The 19,850-nt window shown below is 38.7% G+C and overlaps 1 protein-coding gene across 1 annotated transcript in view; it reads left to right on the plus strand.

Moving 5' to 3' along the window:
- The window catches only part of LOC132546776 (dynamin-binding protein-like), a 70,173-nt gene that overhangs the window by 11,035 nt on the left and 39,288 nt on the right, over positions 1 to 19,850 (plus strand). Inside the window, exons 5-8 of the mRNA XM_060210495.1 lie at positions 1,853 to 1,920; positions 2,760 to 2,898; positions 4,799 to 5,040; positions 11,786 to 11,909. Of these exons, the coding sequence (XP_060066478.1) occupies positions 1,853 to 1,920; positions 2,760 to 2,898; positions 4,799 to 5,040; positions 11,786 to 11,909 (573 nt within the window). The remainder of the gene's footprint in view (positions 1 to 1,852; positions 1,921 to 2,759; positions 2,899 to 4,798; positions 5,041 to 11,785; positions 11,910 to 19,850) is intronic.

Genomic DNA, 19,850 nt, shown 5'->3' on the forward strand with positions numbered 1-19,850 from the left:
GTGACATGCTGGGATGAAGTGCTACTAAGTTTGTTCAAGTGAATGACCTTGACCAACGTTCAAGGTAACAGGGGCCAAATATGTTAAAATCTTTAAACGACTTCTCCTTAATAACCAAAAGGCTCAGATTGCTGATATTGTGCCTGTGGCATGCTGGGATGAAGGGCTATCAAGTTTGTTCAAATGAATGACCTTGAACAACTTTCAAGGTCACAGGGGTCAAATATGTTAAAATCTATGAATAACTTCTTCTCAAATACTAGAAGGCCTAGGGGGCTAATACTTGGCCCATAGCATGCTGGCATGGAGCCCTACAAAGTTTGTTCAAATGAATGACCTTGGCCTACTTTCAAGGTCACAGGGGTCAAATATGTTAAAATATACAAACGACTTCTTCTCAATAAGCAAAAGTCCATGAGTGCTGATATTGGGCCTGGAGGATGCTTGGAGGAAGGGCTACCAAGTTTGTGCAAATAAATGACCTCGACATACTTTCTAGGTCACAGGGGTCAAATATGTTAAAATTTTTAAACAACTTCTTCTCAACAACCAAAAGGTTCAGAATGCTGATATTGGGTCTGTAGGATGCTGGGTTGACATGCTACCAAGTTTGTTCAAATGAATGACCTTGACCCATTTTCAAGGTCAAAGGGGTTAAATATGTTAAAATATGCCAGTGACTTCTCAATAACCAAAATGACTAGAATGCTGAGATTGGGCCTGTAGGATGCTTTGAGGAAGTGTTACCAAATGTGTTCAAGTGAATGACCTTGACCCACTTTCAAGATCACAGGGTTCAAATATGTTAAAATCTGTAAACAACTTCTTCTCAGTAACCAAAAGGCTCAGAGTGCTGATATTGGGCTTGTAGGATGCTGGGAGGAAGGGCTACCAAGTTCATTCAAATGAATAAAGCCCACTGTTTTAGCGGCAGACTCACTGTTGTTAGAGTTTGGCTTGCTTTTTGTCAGATGACCGTTAAGGCCCATGGGCCTCTTGTTAGGTCACCTGACCTGAAGGGCCAAGTGAGCTTATGCTGTGGTGCGGTGTCTGTCATCCATCGTCTTTCTGTCATTTACTTTTCCCTTAAAATAACTTCTTCTTAATAACCAATGGACCAAATGTTTTGATATTTGGCTGGTATGTTCCTAGGATGAAGCTGACAAAGTTTGTGAAAAGAAATTACCTTGACCTATGTTCGAGTGACGGGGGTCACATTTTTAAAATGTTTAAATAACTTCTTCTCATGACCTAAAAGGCGTAGAGCCATGGAATTTGGCTGGTATGGTTCTAGGATGAAGTCCGACAAAGTTTGCGAAAGGAAATGTCCTTGACCTAAATTCAAGGTCACAAGGATCAAAATTTGAATTTGTTATTGCAGCTATAGTAGCCATGTCAATTTTGTCCATTTTTTATATAATAGATACCAGGTAGGTGCTGCACACCCATTCAGCCTCTTGTTAAGTTTGTGCTTGTCACTTGTTAAAACCTAAATATTCAACTAAGGTGACCGTGAAGGCATCTTTTTTCTCTTTTTTTCTTTTATCTGTCATCAAAAAATGAGGCTCCAGCTAAATCTCTCTTTCACTATATATCTCTGCATTTGGAACATGGTTAGATATATTCAAGCAATCTTCTTCTTGAAACTATAGAGACAGGTTTAATATTTTGCATTTTACTATGAATATGAATGTTTTATCACATATTCAAGATGGCTGTCAGCGGCCATCTTTGATAGTGATATCTGAAGAATACTGCTATGATTATATTGATGATGAATGGTGACATAAGTATTTCATCAAAGTTTCAGGTATTAGATCAACAATGCTTTACATTGATTTGTAAATTGCAGATGAAGCCAATGCAGAGGTCATTCGAGATTTACGTAACAGGATACAGGAAGCAGAGAAGGACTTGGAGGTAAGCAAGCTTTTGGCCCATTTATTATTCAAACAGTGCAATTTTAATATACTGCTGGGCCAATCTTCCACATTATGATTGTGGTAATCATATCAATTAACTGCCTTCATGGCTAATCACATCAATTTATCAAAAGTGTGACTGCCATCCTCACCAATTATCATATTACTTGATCAAAAGTCTGACCGCTGCCCTGGTTGACCCCCAGGGCTGAAGGGTAGGGCTGAAGGGGTTCAAATTGACTCAGATTTCAAAAATATTCTTCTCAACATCCAGATATGGCAGTATCAAATGCTCTTCATGGATAGAAGTGTCTTAAGGTGGTTTACCAAAATTGTGAATTTCATGGCCCCAAGGTCTCACATTTCCCCGTGGGGTGGGGGGGGGGGGGGGGGGAGGGTAAAGTTTACTCTAGTTTATAAAGGAAAACTAGATTGTTGAGTATGATTTGTTTAATTATAATTGTAAATATTTCAATCTTGGTTAGAATTGTGAATGAAGGTTGACAACTAGGTAGTATGAATAGATTGATCCTGACTGACCCCTAGGGGCTGTTAGGTAGGGCCAGAAGGGGTCACATTGACTTACAAAAATCTTCTTCTCAACACCCATGTATGGTCGAATCAAATGCTCTTGTGGTCCAAAAGATCATCGTGGAAATTCATCAGATTTGTCAGTCTATCGTCTGCAATTCTATTGTTTGTCCATTGGTGCATTAATTGTCCGATGATCGTTCAGGACTGTGGCCTTCTTGTTAGGAGAAAATATCATTAAAAAGTGGTATTTATAGACCAGCTTTATTACCACCTTTCTTAACCGTTTGGAATTTTTGTTGACAGAACTGTCGGAAGTGTAAAGGAGAGTTAGAACACATGTTGACCAACAGTCGAGAAGAAGATCGTGCAGAAGTGTATGACAATGTTGAATTTTATGAGGAAAACATCAAAGGTCTTACTGAGGAGTTACAAAACTTGAGGGGTGAGTTCTGTTTTAGACATGTAGATGAATTGGTGTTGATGGTTGTGCTGTTATAATGTCCGTTAAATTTCTGGAGATTAATTCTGAATGCACAAGTTTTTTAACTCAAAAGATTTAATCATCATCTACAAGGTATAATGTGAAATTTTATCCCTGCTTAATTTTTGCCCTTTTTGTCCATGTACAGGGAGGGCAAAATTAAGATTGGAAAAGAATTTTCTCAAAGCAATGTTATATAATCCTCAGAGTGTGAAATGAACATGAGGCGAATTTGTTGTATAATGGTATCCGAGTATACAGTATGTAAAATTCCCAGATAAAAATTTGTGTGACTATATTTATATCACAGTTGTGTAAAACTTCAATATTAAATAAACTGCTACATAATAATTAAATTGATATACTTAATATTAAATAAGTAACATTCTGAAATCTAGTAAACTTTCTTAGGAAATCTTACCAGCTGATCCTTCTCTCTCAAAGTTTTGAATGTACCTGCAGTACTGTCTCATGTAGATTTTTTTCGCCAGTTGTATATACACAATGTGTATGTTGTTACTAAAGTCTTATATTAAAGTCACTTGAATTTTTAAGTGCGTTCTGTATGGGTTATTGAGTAATATGTCCTACATTTAGGGTTTAAATTGGATTCTGATTTTATGAAACAAGTCACATTGATTTTCATTTCATTGAGCCTTTTGCTAGCTAAAATGAAAAATTTGTGATGAGTTTCATAAATGATATATCAAAGAGAAGCAAATTTAAGATCGTTGTTATCCTTTGATTACCATTAGTGTAATTGCTTGGTTATAAGCTCCACTGGTATATAAGTCACAGAGCCAATGTTTACTGACTTTAAACATTTTTATCCACATATAAGCCAAACAGGAATATAAGCTGCACCTTTTCTGACAATATGGTGACCACTATTATTGACATTCGATATACTGGTGACAGATAACGGAAGGCAGTTAGTACCAATTGCTAACAGTTATATTGACCAAAGTTCATTGATATAACAGACAAAGGAAGTCAATTTATCAAGGTCATCAGTGAAACTTTGAATAAAGTTTGCAAATGAATTATATGCAGACAATCTTTTAGTATATTGATGTAGTTAAAAAAAATGTAAAATAGCAAATATCAAACTTGTTTGGCTTTTGTGCCATTACGTACAGTTTACTAAACATTGGTGTTTATACTGTGAAATTTTAATGAAGGCCTTTGCATGCTGACCAAATTCTTATAGTCCCACATTATTTCTGCTTGCAAGTTACATGAAGCCATATATATCATAAACAAGCATGGTAGTCATTCTCAAATATAACCTATAAACCGATGACCTATCAATCCAAGGATGCATATTAAAAACTTCTGCAATGGCTTCGAAGTGAAGTAACCGCAGGAGTCCAGATGATTTTATTGTGAATTTTCCGGCCCCCAGTTTGATTGGAGGCGGTGATTAGTTAAGAGAGAGAGAGAGTGTAATAAATAGGTGATCTGTTTTTCCAGCCTCTAGTTTGACTGAAGGAGGTGATTAGTTAAGAGAGAGAGAGAGTGTAATAAATAGGTGATCTGTTTTTCCAGCCTCTAGTTTGACAGAAGGAGGTGATTAATTAACAGTGAGGTTGTTATATACAGGTTTCTACCATAACCTGTGTATGCTATCTCATGTCCAGATTATTCATTAAACACCATATCCATTGTTTATTCATACGCATAATACACATGTGTATTATTGGTGACAGCCAAATCTATTGGACGAGGCATTAACATTTGACCCAACTATGATCTGTGACCCCGAACTAGTTTAGCAGTGAGAGTGTTATATACAGGTGACCTGTTTCCCTGTTGTTTCTGTACTTACATTTAAAGGTTAACTTATGTATACCTGTTACAGAAACTCTACAGAGAATGTCTCCAGAGGAAGTTGATGCTGTTGAACAACAGATCGTAGATGAGAAACGCAGACAAGAAGAGGAGAAACAACAATTAGAGGAAAAGAAAAGGCAGGAAGAAATGATTAAAAAAAGAAAAGAAAAACGATCAAAAGTGATTGAGGAGTTGTTGCAGACAGAAAAAGACCATCTACAAAGTCTGCATTTATGTATGGAGACTTTTCTCAATCCTCTGTCAGAAAAGGTAGGAAACTGTTATCTCACCTGTATATGGAGACTATTCCAAATCTTCTGTTAGAAAAGGTATGGAACTTTGATCTCACCTGTCTATAGAGACTTTTCTCAGTCCTCTGTCAGAAAAGGTAGGAAAATTTGATCTCACCTGTATATTGAGACTTTTCTCAATCCTCTGTCAGAAAAGGTAGGAAACTGTTATCTCACCTGTATATGGAGACTTTTCTCAATCCTCTGTCAGAAAAGGTAGGAAACTGTTATCTCACCTGTATATGGAGACTATTCCAAATCTTCTGTTAGAAAAGGTATGGAACTTTGATCTCACCTGTCTATGGAGACTTTTCTCAGTCCTCTGTCAGAAAAGGTAGGAAAATTTGATCTCACCTGTATATTGAGACTTTTCTCAATCCTCTGTCAGAAAAGGTAGGAAACTGTTATCTCACCTGTATATGGAGACTTTTCTCAGTCCTCTGTCAGAAAAGGTAGGAAACTGTTATCTCACCTGTATATGGAGACTATTCCAAATCTTCTGTTAGAAAAGGTATGGAACTTTGATCTCACCTGTCTATGGAGACTTTTCTCAATCCTCTGTCAGAAAAGGTAGGAAAATTTGATTTTACCTGCATATGGAGACTTTTCTCAATCTTCTGTCAGAAAAGGTAGGGAATTGTTATCTCACCTGTATATGGAGACTTTACCAAATCTTCTGTTAGAAAAGGTAGGAAACTTTGATCTCACCTGTATATGGAGACTTTTCTGAATCCTCTGTCAGAAAAGGTAGGAAACTTTGATCTCACCTGTATATGGAGACTTTTCCCAATCTTCTGTCAGAAAAGGTAGGAAAATTTGATTTTACCTGCATATGGAGACTTTTCTCAATCTTCTGTCAGAAAAGGTAGGGAATTGTTATCTCACCTGTATATGGAGACTTTACCAAATCTTCTGTCAGAAAAGGTAGGAAACTTTGATCTCACCTGTATATGGAGACTTTTCTGAATCCTCTGTCAGAAAAGGTAGGAAACTTTGATCTCATCTGTATATGGAGACTTTTCCCAATCTTCTGTCAGAAAAGGTAGGGAACTATTATCTCACCTGTATCAGGAAACTTTTCTCAATCTTCTGTCAGAAAAGGTAGGGAATTGTTATCTCACCTGTATATGGAGACTTTACCAAATCTTCTGTCAGAAAAGGTATGGAACTTTGATCTCACCTGTATATGGAGACTTTTCTCAATCTTCTGTCAGAAAAGGTAGGAAACTTTGATCTCACCTGCATATGGAGACTTTTCTCAATCTTCAGTCAGAAAAGGTAGGGAATTGTTATCTCACCTGTATATGGAGACTTTACCAAATCTTCTGTCAGAAAAGGTAGGAAACTTTGATCTAACCTGTATATGGAGACTTTTCCAAATCTTTTTGTCAGAAAAGGTAGGAAACTTTTTTCTTACCTGTATATGGAGACTTTTGCAAATCTTTTGTCAGAAAAGGTAGGAAACTTTGTTCTCAACTGTATATGGAGACTTTTATCAATCTTCTGTCAGAAAAGGTAAGAAACTTTGATCTCACCTGTATATTGAGACTTTTCCCAATGTTCTGTCAGAAAAGGTATGGAACTTTGATCTCACCTGTATATGGAGACTTTTCTCAGTCCTCTGTCAGAAAAGGTAGAGAACTGTTATCTGACCTCTTTATATAGACTTTTCTCAATCTTCTGTCAGAAAAGGTAGGAAACTTTGATCTCACCTGTATATGGAGACTTTTCTCAATCTTTTGTCAGAAAAGGTAGGAAACTGTTATCTCACCTGTATATGGAGACTTTTCTCAATCCTCTGTCAGAAAAGGTAGGAAACTTTGATCTCACCTGTATATTGAGACTTTTCTCAATCCTCTGTCAGAAAAGGTAGGAAAATTTGATCTCACCTGTATATGGAGACTTTTCTCAATCTTCTGTCAGAAAAGGTAGGAAACTGTTATCTCACCTGTATATGAAGACTTTTCTCAATCTTCTGTCCGAAAAGGTAGGAAACTTTGATCTCACCTGTCTATGGAAACTTTTCGCAGTCCTCTGTCAGAAAAGGTAGGAAAATTTGATCTCACCTGTATATTGAGACTCTTCTCAATCCTCTGTCAGAAAAGGTAGGAAACTTTGATCTTACCCGTATATGGAGACTTTTCCAAATCTTCTGTCAGAAAACGTAGGGAACGATGATCTCACCTGTATATGGAGACTTTTCTCAATCTTCTGTCAGAAAAGGTAGGGAACTATTATCTCACCTGTATAAGGAGACTTTTCCCAATGTTCTGTCAGAAAAGGCAGGGAACTTTGATCTCACCTGTATATGGAGACTTTTCTCAATCCTCTGTCAGAAAAGACAGGGAACTTTGATCTCACCTGTATATGGAGACTTTTCTCAATCTTTTGTCAGAAAAGGTAGGAAACTGTTATCTCACCTATATATGGAGACTTTTCTCAATCCTCTGTCAGAAAAGGTAGGAAACTTTGATCTCACCTGTATATTGAGACTTTTCTCAATCCTCTGTCAGAAAAGGTAGGAAAATTTGATCTCACCTGTATATGGAGACTTTTCTCAATCTTCTGTCAGAAAAGGTAGGAAACTGTTATCTCACCTGTATATGGAGACTTTTCTCAATCTTCTGTCCGAAAAGGTAGGAAACTTTGATCTCACCTGTCTATGGAAACTTTTCTCAGTCCTCTGTCAGAAAAGGTAGGAAAATTTGATCTCACCTGTTTATTGAGGCTTTTCTCAATCCTCTGTCAGAAAAGGTAGGAAACTGTTATTTCACCTGTATATGGAGACTTTTCTCAATCTTCTGTCAGAAAAGGTAGGAAACTTTGATCTCACCTGTATATTGAGACTTTTCTCAATCCTCTGTCAGAAAAGGTAGGAAAATTTGATCTCACCTGTATATGGAGACTTTTCTCAATCTTCTGTCAGAAAAGGTAGGAAACTGTTATCTCACCTGTATATGGAGACTTTTCTCAATCTTCTGTCCGAAAAGGTAGGAAACTTTGATCTCACCTGTCTATGGAAACTTTTCTCAGTCCTCTGTCAGAAAAGGTAGGAAAATTTGATCTCACCTGTTTATTGAGGCTTTTCTCAATCCTCTGTCAGAAAAGGTAGGAAACTGTTATCTCACCTGTATATGGAGACTTTTCTCAATCTTCTGTCAGAAAAGGTATTGAACTTTGATCTCACCTGTATATGAAGACTTTTCTGAGTCCTCTGTCAGAAAAGGTAGGAAAATTTGATCTCACCTGTATATTGAGACTTTTCTCAATCCCCTGTCAGAAAAGGTAGGAAACTTTGATCTCACCTGTATATTGAGACTTTTCTCAAAACTCTGTCAGAAAAGGTAGGAAACTTTGATCTTACCCGTATATGGAGACTTTTCCAAATCTTTTGTCAGAAAAGGTAGGGAACGATGATCTCACCTGTAGATGGAGACTTTTCTCAATCCTCTGTCAGAAAAAGGAGGGAACTTTGATCTCACCTGTATATGAAGACTTTTCTTAATCTTCTGTCAGAAAAGGTATTGAACTTTGATCTCACCTGTATATGAAGACTTTTCTTAATCTTCTGTCAGAAAAGGTGTGGAACTTTGATCTCACCTGTATATTGAGACTTTTCCGAATTTCTGTCAGAAAAGGTATGGAACTTTGATCTCGCCTGTATATAGAGACTTTTGTCAGTCCTCTGTCAGAAAAGGCAGGAAAAGTTGATCTCACCTGTATATTGAGACTTTTCTCAAACCTCTGTCAGAAAAGGTAGGAAACTTTGATCTCACCTGTATATGGAGACTTTTCGAATTTCTGTCAGAAAAGGTATGGAACTTCGATCTCACCTGTATATGGAGACTTTTCTCAATCCTCTGTCAGAAAAGGTATGGAACTTTGATCTCACCTGTATATGGAGACTTTTGTCAGTCCTCTGTCAGAAAAGGCAGGAAAAGTTGATCTCACCTGTATATTGAGACTTTTCTCAATCCTCTGTCAGAAAAGGTAGGAAACTTTGATCTCACCTGTATATGGAGACTTTTCCCAATCTACTGTCAGAAAAAGTATGGAACTTTGATCTTACCTGTAGATGGAGACTTTTCTCAATCTTCTGTCAGAAAAGGTAGGGAACTTTGATCTCACCTGTATATGGAGACTTTTCTCAATCTTTTGTCAGAAAAGGTAGGGAACTTTGATCTCACCTGTATATTGAGACTTTTCTCAATCTTCTGTCAGAAAAGGTAGGAAACTGTTATCTCACCTGTATATGGAGACTATTCTCAATCTTCTGTCCGAAAAGGTAGGAAACTTTGGTCTCACCTGTAGATGGAGATTTTTCTCAATCCTCTGTCAGAAAAAGGAGGGAACTTTGATCTCACCTGTATATGGAGACTTTTCTTAATCTTCTGTCAGAAAAGGTGTGGAACTTTGATCTCACCTGTATATGAAGACTTTTCCGAATTTCTGTCAGAAAAGGTATGGAACTTCGATCTCACCTGTATATGGAGACTTTTCTCAATCCTCTGTCAGAAAAGGTATGGAACTTTGATCTCACCTGTATATGGAGACTTTTGTCAGTCCTCTGTCAGAAAAGGCAGGAAAAGTTGATCTCACCTGTATATTGAGACTTTTCTCAATCCTCTGTCAGAAAAGGTAGGAAACTTTGATCTCACCTGTATATGGAGACTTTTCTCAATCTTCTGTCAGAAAAGGTAGGTCACCTGTATATGGAGACTTTTCTCAATCTTCTGTCAGAAAAGGTAGGGAACTTTGATCTCACCTGTATATGGAGACTTTTCTCAATCTTCTGTCAGAAAAGGTATGGAACTTTGATCTCACCTGTATATGGAGACTTTTCTCAATCTTTTGTCAGAAAAGGTAGGAAACTGTTATCTCACCTGTATATGGAGACTTTTCTCAATCTTCGGTCAGAAAAGGTATGGAACTTTGATCTCACCTGTATATGGAGACTTTTCTCAATCTTCTGTCAGAAAAGGTATGGAACTTTGATCTCACCTGTATATGGAGACTTTTCTCAATCTTCTGTCAGAAAAGGTAGGTCACCTGTATATGGAGACTTTTCTCAATCTTCTGTCAGAAAAGGTAGGGAACTTTGATCTCACCTGTATATGGAGACTTTTCTCAATCTTCTGTCAGAAAAGGTATGGAACTTTGATCTCACCTGTATATGGAGACTTTTCTCAATCTTTTGTCAGAAAAGGTAGGAAACTGTTATCTCACCTGTATATAGAGACTTTTCTCAATCTTCGGTCAGAAAAGGTATGGAACTTTGATCTCACCTGTATATGGAGACTTTTCTCAATCTTCTGTCAGAAAAGGTATGGAACTTTGATCTCACCTGTATATGGAGACTTTCTCAATCTTTTCAGAAAAGTCAGAGAACTTTGATCTCACCTGTATATTGAGACCTCTCAATCCTCTGTCAGAAAAGGTAGGAAACTTTGATCTCACCTGTATATTGAGACTTTTCTCAATCCTCTGTCAGAAAAGGTAGGTCACCTGTATATGGAGACTTTTCTCAATCTTCGGTCAGAAAAGGTAGGGAACTTTGATCTCACCTGTATATGGAGACTTTTCTCAATCTTTTGTCAGAAAAGGTAGGAAACTGTTATCTCACCTGTATATGGAGACTTTTCTCAATCTTTTGTCAGAAAAGGTAGAAAACTGTTATCTCACCTGTATATTGAGACTTTTCTCAATCCTCTGTCAGAAAAGGTAGGAAACTTTGATCTCACCTGTATATGGAGACTTTTCTCAATCTTCTGTCAGAAAAGGTATGGAACTTTGATCTCACCTTGATATGGAGACTTTTCTCAATCTTCTGTCAGAAAAGGTATGCAACTTTGATCTCACCTGCATATGGAGACTTTTCTCAATCTTCTGTCAGAAAAGGTATGGAACTTTGATCTCACCTGTATATTGAGACCTCTCAATCCTCTGTCAGAAAAGGTAGGAAACTTTAATCTCACGTGTATATGAAGACTTTTCTCAATCTTCTGTCAGAAAAGGTAGGTCACCTGTATATGGAGACTTTTCTCAATCTTCTGTCAGAGAAGGTAGGGAACTTTGATCTCACCTGTATATGGAAACTTTTCTCAATCTTCTGTCAGAAAAGGTATGGAACTTTGATCTCACCTGTATATGGAGACTTTTCTCAATCTTTTGTCAGAAAAGGTAGGAAACTGTTATCTCACCTGTATATGGAGACTTTTCTCAATCTTCTGTCAGAAAAGGTAGGAAACTGTTATCTCACCTTTATATGGAGACTTTTCTCAATCTTCTGTCAGAAAAGGTAAGATTCAATGAAAAATACTTTCAGTACTTCATTGCCCAAACACTACAACTGACAAAATGCATGATCTTAGTCGTTTAGTTAACAATGGACTGAGACGCTGTAATTAACCATGTGTTATGCACAGGTGACTTTCAACTCTGTTTTTGTATTGACCAATTTCGTAAGAAGATGTGCCGATGTTTTGACAAAAAATTGATTTTGAGCCAACAAATGACTTTTCCCTTGCTTTACAATTGAAAGGACTGAAAAATCGCTTTGACTCAACCAAAATTTTAACTCTGTGAAATTCAAGTCATCCGAATTAAAATTACAAAGATATAGAAGGAAAAAAAACTCGAAAATTATTTTGACTTGTACAATTTAGAGACGGGTTTCAACTGTATTTCAGTGTTTGACCTACTTCTATTTCTGTGATTTGTTTCAGCATCCTGATGTGGATATTGAGATAATGTTTGGAAACATGGAGGAGATTGCAGAGGTGTCCCAGCGTCTCCTGACATTGATGGAGGAGGCTGTCTATACTAGAGAGTTTCAGGATCAAGTTATAGGTAAGTCTATCATATTGAGGGAGGAGACTGTCTATACTAGAGAGTTTATCATATTGAGGGAGGAGACTGTCTATACTAGAGAGTCTATCATATTAAGGGAGGAGACTGTCTATACTAGAGAGTTTATCATATTGAGGGAGGAGGCTGTCTATGCTAGAGAGGTTATTATTTTGAGGAAGGAGGCTGTCTATAGGAGGTTGTCTATACTAGAGAGTTTATGATATTGAGGGAGGAGGCTGTCTGTAGGAGGCTGTCTATACTAGAGAGCTTATCATTTTGAGGAAGGAGGCTGTCTATAGGAGGCTGTCTACACTAGAGAGTTTATTATATTGAGGGAGGTGGCTGTCTATACTAGAGAGTCTATCATATTGAGGGAGGAGGATGTCTATTCTAGAGAGTTTATCATATTGAGGGAGGAGGCTGTCTATACTAGAGAGTTTATCATATTGAGATAGGAGGCTGTCTATACTAGAGAGTTTATCATATTGAGGGAGGAGGCTGTCTATAGGATGCTGTCTATACTAGAGAGGTTATCATTTTGAGGAAGGAGGCTGTCTATACTAGAGAGTTTATCATATTGAGGGAGGAGGCTGTCTATAGGAAGCTGTCTATACTAGAGATGTTATCATTTTGAGGAAGGAGGCTCTCTATAGGAGGTTGTCTATACTAGAGAGTTTATCATATTGAGGGAGGAGGCTGTCTATACTAGAGAGTTTATCATATTGAGGGAGGAGGCTGTCTATAGGAGGCTGTCTATACTAGAGATGTTATCATTTTGAGGAAGGAGGCTGTCTATAGGAGGTTGTCTATACTAGAGAGTTGATCGTATTGATGGAGGAGGCTTTTTATACTAGAGAATTTATCATATTGAGGGAGGAGGCTGTCTACACTAGAGAGTTTATTATATTGAGGGAGGTGGCTGTCTATACTAGAGAGTCTATCATATTAGGGGAGGAGGATGTCTATTCTAGAGAGTTTATCATATTGAGGGAGGAGGATGTCTATTCTAGAGAGTTTATCATATTGAGGGAGGAGGCTGTCTATACTAGAGAGCTTATCATATTGAGGTAGGAGGCTGTCTATACTAGAGAGTTTATCATATTGAGGGAGGAGGCTGTCTATAGGATGCTGTCTATACTAGAGAGGTTATCATTTTGAGGAAGGAGGCTGTCTATACTAGAGAGTTTATCATATTGAGGGAGGAGGCTGTCTATAGGAGGCTGTCTATACTAGAGATGTTATCATTTTGAGGAAGGAGGCTGTCTATAGGAGGTTGTCTATACTAGAGAGTTTATCATATTGAGGGAGGAGGCTGTCTATACTAGAGAGTTTATCATATTGAGGGAGGAGGCTGTCTATAGGAGGTTGTCTATACTATATAGTTTATGATATTAAGGGAGGAGGCTGTCTGTTGGAGGCTGTCTATACTAGAGAGGTTATCATTTTGAGGAAGAGGCTGTCTATAGGAGGTTGACTATACTAGAAAGTTTATGATATTGAGGGTGAAGGCTGTATATCCTACGAAGTTTATCATATAGTGGGAGGAGGCTGTCTATACTAGAGAGGTTATCATATTGTGGGAGGAGGCTGTCCAGTGGATGCTGTCTATACTAGAGAGGTTATCATGTTGAGGGAGGAGGCTGTCTATAGGAGGTTGTCTATACTAGAGATTCTATCATGTTGAGGGAGGAGGCTGTCTATACTAGAGAGTCTATCATATTGTGGGAGGAGGCTGTATATAGGAGGCTGTCTATACTAGAGATGTTATCATTTAGGGGAAGGAGTCTGTCTATAGGAGGCTGTCTATACTAGAGATTCTATCATGTTGAGGGAGGAGGCTGTCTATACTAGAGAGTCTATCATATTGAGGGAGGAGGCTGTCTATATTAGAGAGGTTATCATTTTGAGGAAGGAGGCTGTCTATAGGAGGCTGTCTATACTAGAGAGGCTATCATTTTGAGGAAGGAGGCTGTCTATAGGAGGTTGTCTATACTAGAGATTCTATCATGTTGAGGGAGGAGGCTGTCTATACTAGAGAGTCTATCATATTGAGGGAGGAGGCTGTCTATACTAGAGAGTCTCATCATATTGAGGGAGGTGGCTGTCTGCACTAGAGAGTTTATCATATTGAGGGAGGAGGCTATCTATACTACAGAGTCTATCATATTGAGGTAGGAGGCTGTCTTTACTAGAGAGTCTATCATATTGATGTAGTGATGTAGGAGGCTGTCTATACTAGAGAGTTGATCATATTGAGGGAGGAGGCTGTCTATGCTAGAGAGGTTATTATTTTGAGGAAGGAGGCTGTCTATAGGAGGTTGTCTATACTAGAGAGTTTATCATATTGAGGGTGAAGGCTGTATATCCTAGGGAGTTTATCATATTGAGGGAGGAGGCTTTTTATACTAGAGAGTCTATCATTTTGAGGGAGGAGTCTCTCTATACTAGAGAGTTTATCATATTGAGGGAGGAGGCTGTCTATACTAGAGATGTTATCATTTTGAGGAAGGAGGCTGTCTATTGGAGGCTGTCTATACTAGAGATTCTATCATGTTGAGGGAGGTGGCTGTCTATAGGAGGCTGTCTATACTAGAGATTTATCATTTTGAGGAAGGAGGCTGTCTATAGGAGGTTGTCTATACTAGAGAGTTTATCATAGAGAGTCTATACTAGAGAGTTTATCATATTGAGGGGGAGTCTATACTAGAGAGCTGTGTATGAGGGAGGAGGCTGTCTATACTAGAGAGTTTATCATATTGAGGGAGGAGGCTTTTTATACTAGAGAGTCTATCATTTTGAGGGAGGAGGCTGTCTATACTAGAGAGTTTATCATATTGAGGGTGAAGGCTGTATATCCTAGGGAGTTTATCATATTGAGGGAGGAGGCTTTTTATACTAGAGAGTTTATGATTTTGAGGAAGGAGGCTGTCTATAGGAGGCTGTCTATACTAGAGAGTTTATCATATTGAGGGAGGAGGCTGTCTATACTAGAGAGTTTATCATATTGAGGGAGGAGGCTGTCTATACTAGAGAGTTTATCATATTGAGGGAGGAGGCTGTCTATACTAGAGAGGTTATCATTTTGAGGAAGGAGGCTGTCTATAGGAGGTTGTCTATACTGGAGAGTTTATCATATTGAGGGAGGAGGCTGTCTATACCTGAGAGTTTATGAAATTGAGGGAGGAGGCTGTCTATACTAGAGAGTTTATCATATTGAGGAAGGAGGCTGTCTATAGGAGGCTGTCTATACTAGAGATTCTATCATTTTGAGAAAGGAGGCTGTCTATAGGAGGTTGTCTATACTAGAGAGTTTAACATATTGAGGGAGGAGGCTGTCTATACTAGAGAGTCTATCATATTGAGGGAGGAGGCTGTGTATAGGAGGCTGTCTATACTAGAGAGTTTATCATATTGAGGGAGGAGGCTGTCTATACTAGAGAGTTTATCATATTGAGGAATGAGGCTGTCTATAGGAGACTGTCTATACTAGAGAGTCTATCATATTGAGGAAGGAGGCTGTCTATACTAGAGAGTCTATCATATTGAGGGAGGAGGCTCTCTATACTAGAGATTTTATCATATTGAGGGAGGAGGCTGTCTATAGGAGGCTGTCTATACTAGAGAGGTTATCATTTTGAGGAAGGAGGCTATGTATAGGAGGTTGTCGATACTAGAGATTCTATCATTTTGAGGGAGGAGGCTGTCTATACTAGGGAGTTTTGTCAAATTGAGGGAGGAGGCTGTCTATACTAGAGAGTTTATCATATTGAGGGAGGAAGCTGTCTCTACTAGAGAGTTTATCAAATTGAGGGAGGAGGCTGTCTATACTAGGGAGTTTTGTCAAATTGAGGGAGGAGGCTGTCTATACTAGAGAGTTTATCATATTGAGGGAGGAGGCTGTCTATACTAGAGAGGTTATCATTTTGAGGAAGGAGGCTGTCTATAGGAGGTTGTCTATACTAGAGAGTTTATCATATTGAGGGAGGAGGCTCTCTATACTAGAGAGTTTATCATATTGAGGGAGGAGTCTCTCTATACTAGAGAGTTTATCATATTGAGGGAGGAGGCTGTCTATACTAGAGAGTTTATCATATTGAGGGAGGAGGCTGTCTATAGTATGCTGTCTATACTAGAGTGTTTATCATATTGAGGGAGGAGGCTGTCTATACTAATGAGTTTATCATATTGAGGGAGGAGGCTGTCTATACTAGAGAGTTTATCATATTGAGGGAGGAGGTTGTCTATACTAGAGAGTTTATCATATTGAGGGAGGTGGCTGTCTATACTAGAGAGTTTATCATATTGAGGAAGGAGGCTGTCTATACTAGAGAGGTTATCATTTTGAGGGAGGAGGCTGTCTATACTAGAGAGTTTATCATATTGAGGGAGGAGGCTGTCTATACTAGAGAGTTTATCATATTGAGGGAGGAGGCTCTCTATACTAGAGAGTTTATCATATTGAGGGAGAGTTTATGAAATTGAGGGAGGAGGCTGTCTATACTAGAGAGTTTATCAAATTTAGGGAGGAGGCTGTCTATACTAGAGAGTTCATCATATTGAGGGAGGAGGCTGTCTATACTAGAGAGTTTATCATATTGAGGGAGGAGGCTGTCTATAGTATGCTGTCTATACTAGAGAGTTTATCATATTGAGGGAGGAGGCTGTCTATACTAGAGAGGCTATCATTTTGAGGAAGGAGGCTGTCTGTACTAGAGAGTTGATCATATTGAGGAAGGATGCTGTCTATACTAGAGAGTCTATCATATTGAGGAAATAGACTGTCTATTCTAGAGAGTCTATCATATTGAAGGAGGAGGCTGTCTATACTAGAGAGTTTATCATATTGAGAGAGTCTATACTAGAGAGTTATCATATTGAGGGAGGAGACTGTATATACTAGAGAGTTTATCATATTGAGGGAGGAGGTTGTCTATACTAGAGAGTTTATCATATTGAGGGAGGTGGCTGTCTATACTAGAGAGTTTATCATATTGAGGAAGGAGGCTGTCTATACTAGAGAGGTTATCATTTTGAGGGAGGAGGCTGTCTGTACTAGAGAGGTTATCATTTTGAGGAAGGAGGCTGTCTATAGGATGTTGTCTATACTAGAGAGTTTATCATATTGAGGGTAGAGGCTGTCTATACTAGAGAGTTTATCATATTGAGGGAGGAGGCTCTCTATACTAGAGAGGTTATCATATTGAGGGAGGAGGCTGTCTATAGGAGGCTGTCTATACTAGAGAGTTTATCATATTGAGGGAGGAGGCTCTCTATACTAGAGAGTTTATCATATTGAGGGAGGAGACTGTCTATACTAGAGAGTTTATCATATTGAGGGAGGAGGCTCTCTATACTAGAGAGTTTATCATATTGAGGGAGGAGACTGTCTATAGGAGGCTGTCTATACTAGAGAGTTTATTATATTGAGGGAGGAGACTGTCTATAGGAGGCTGTCTATACTAGAGAGTTTATCATATTGAGGGAGGAGGCTGTGTATACTAGAGAGTTTATCATATTGAGGGAGGAGACTATACTAGAGAGTTTATCATATTTTGAGGGAGGAGGCTGTCTATACTAGAGAATTTATTATATTAGAGAGAGGGAGGAGGCTGTCTATACTAGAGAGTTTATCATATTGAGGGAGGAGGCTCTCTATACTAGAGAGTTTATCATATTGAGGGAGGAGGCTCTCTATACTAGAGAGTTTATCATATTGAGGGAGGAGACTGTCTATAGGAGGCTGTCTATACTAGAGAGTTTATTATATTGAGGGAGGAGACTGTCTATACTAGAGAGTTTATCATATTGAGGGAAGAGGCTCTCTATACTAGAGAGTTTATCATATTGAGGGAGGAGGCTGTCTATACTAGAGAGTTTATCATATTGAGGGAGGAGGCTGTCTATACTAGAGAGGTTATCATTTTGAGGGAGGAGGCTGTCTATACTAGAGAGTTTATCATATTGAGGGAGGAGGCTGTGTATACTAGAGAGTTTATCATATTGAGGGAGGAGACTGTCTATAGGAGGCTGTCTATACTAGAGAATTTATTATATTGAGGGAGGAGACTGTCTATACTAGAGAGTTTATCATATTGAGGGAAGAGGCTCTCTATACTAGAGAGTTTATCATATTTAGGGAGGAGACTGTCTATAGGAGGCTGTCTATACTAGAGAGGTTATCATTTTGAGGAAGGAGGCTGTCTATAGGATGTTGTCTATACTAGAGAGTTGATCATATTGAGGGAGGTGGCTGTCTATACTAGAGAGGTTATCATTTTGAGGGAGGAAGCTGTCTATATTAGAGAGTTTATCATATTGAGGGAGGAGGCTGTCTATACTAGAGAGTTTATGATATTAAGGGAGGAGGCTGTCTGTAGGAGGCTGTCTGTACTAGAGAGGTTATCATTTTGAGGAAGGAGGCTGTCTATAGGAGGTTGTCTATACTAGAGAGTTTATCATATTGAGGGTGAAGGCTGTATATCCCAGGGAGTTTATCATTTAGTGGGAGGAGGCTGTATATACTAGAGAGGTTATCATTTTGAAGAAGGAGGCTATGTATAGGAGGTTGTCTATATTAGAGAGTCTATCATTTTGAGGGAGGTGGCTGTGTATACTAGAGAGTTTATCATATTGAGGGAGGAGGCTGCCTATACTAGAGAGTCTATCATATTGAGGGAGGAGGCTGCCTATACTAGAGAGTTTATCATATTGAGGGAAGAGGCTCTCTATACTAGAGAGTTTATCATATTGAGGGAGGTGGCTGTGTATACTAGAGAGTTTATCATATTGAGGGAGGAGGCTGCCTATACTAGAGAGTCTATCATATTGAGGGAGGAGGCTGCCTATACTAGAGAGTTTATCATATTGAGGGAAGAGGCTCTCTATACTAGAGAGTTTATCATATTGAGGGAGGAGGCTGTCTATAGGAGGCTGTCTATACTAGAGAGTCTATCATATTGAGGGAGGAGGCTCTCTATACTAGAGAGTTTATCATATTGAGGGAGGAGACTGTCTATACTAAAGAGTTTATCATATTGAGGGAAGAGGCTCTCTATACTAGAGAGTTTATCATATTGACGGAGGAGACTGTCTATAGGAGGCTGTCTATACTAGAGAGTTTATCATATTGAGGGAGGAGGCTCTCTATACTAGAGAGTTTATCATATTGAGGGAAGAGACTGTCTATACTAGAGAGTTGATCATATTGAGGGAGGAGGCTGCCTATACTAGAGAGTCTATCATGTTGAGGGAGGAGGCTCTCTATACTAGAGAGTTCATCATATTGAGGGAGGAGGCTCTCTATACTAGAGAGGTTATCATATTGAGGGAGGAGGTTGTCTATAGGAGGCTGTCTATACTAGAGAGGTTATCATTTTGAAGAAGGAGGCTATGTATAGGAGGTTGTCTATATTAGAGAGTCTATCATTTTGAGGGAGGTGGCTGTGTATACTAGAGAGTTTATCATATTGAGGGAGGAGGCTGCCTATACTAGAGAGTCTATCATATTGAGGGAGGAGGCTGCCTATACTAGAGAGTTTATCATATTGAGGGAAGAGGCTCTCTATACTAGAGAGTTTATCATATTGAGGGAGGAGGCTGTCTATAGGAGGCTGTCTATACTAGAGAGTCTATCATTTTGAGGGAGGAGGCTCTCTATACTAGAGAGTTTATCATATTGAGGGAGGAGACTGTCTATACTAAAGAGTTTATCATATTGAGGGAAGAGGCTCTCTATACTAGAGAGTTTATCATATTGACGGAGGAGACTGTCTATAGGAGGCTGTCTATACTAGAGAGTTTATCATATTGAGGGAGGAGGCTCTCTATACTAGAGAGTTTATCATATTGAGGGAGGAGGCTCTCTATACTAGAGAGTTGATCATATTGAGGGAGGAGGCTGCCTATACTAGAGAGTCTATCATGTTGAGGGAGGAGGCTCTC

The sequence above is a fragment of the Ylistrum balloti genome, unplaced genomic scaffold (assembly GCF_031769215.1).
Source record: "Ylistrum balloti isolate Yb309-2 unplaced genomic scaffold, AGI_CSIRO_Ybal_v1 Utg369914, whole genome shotgun sequence".
NCBI classification, from domain to species: domain Eukaryota; kingdom Metazoa; phylum Mollusca; class Bivalvia; order Pectinida; family Pectinidae; genus Ylistrum; species Ylistrum balloti.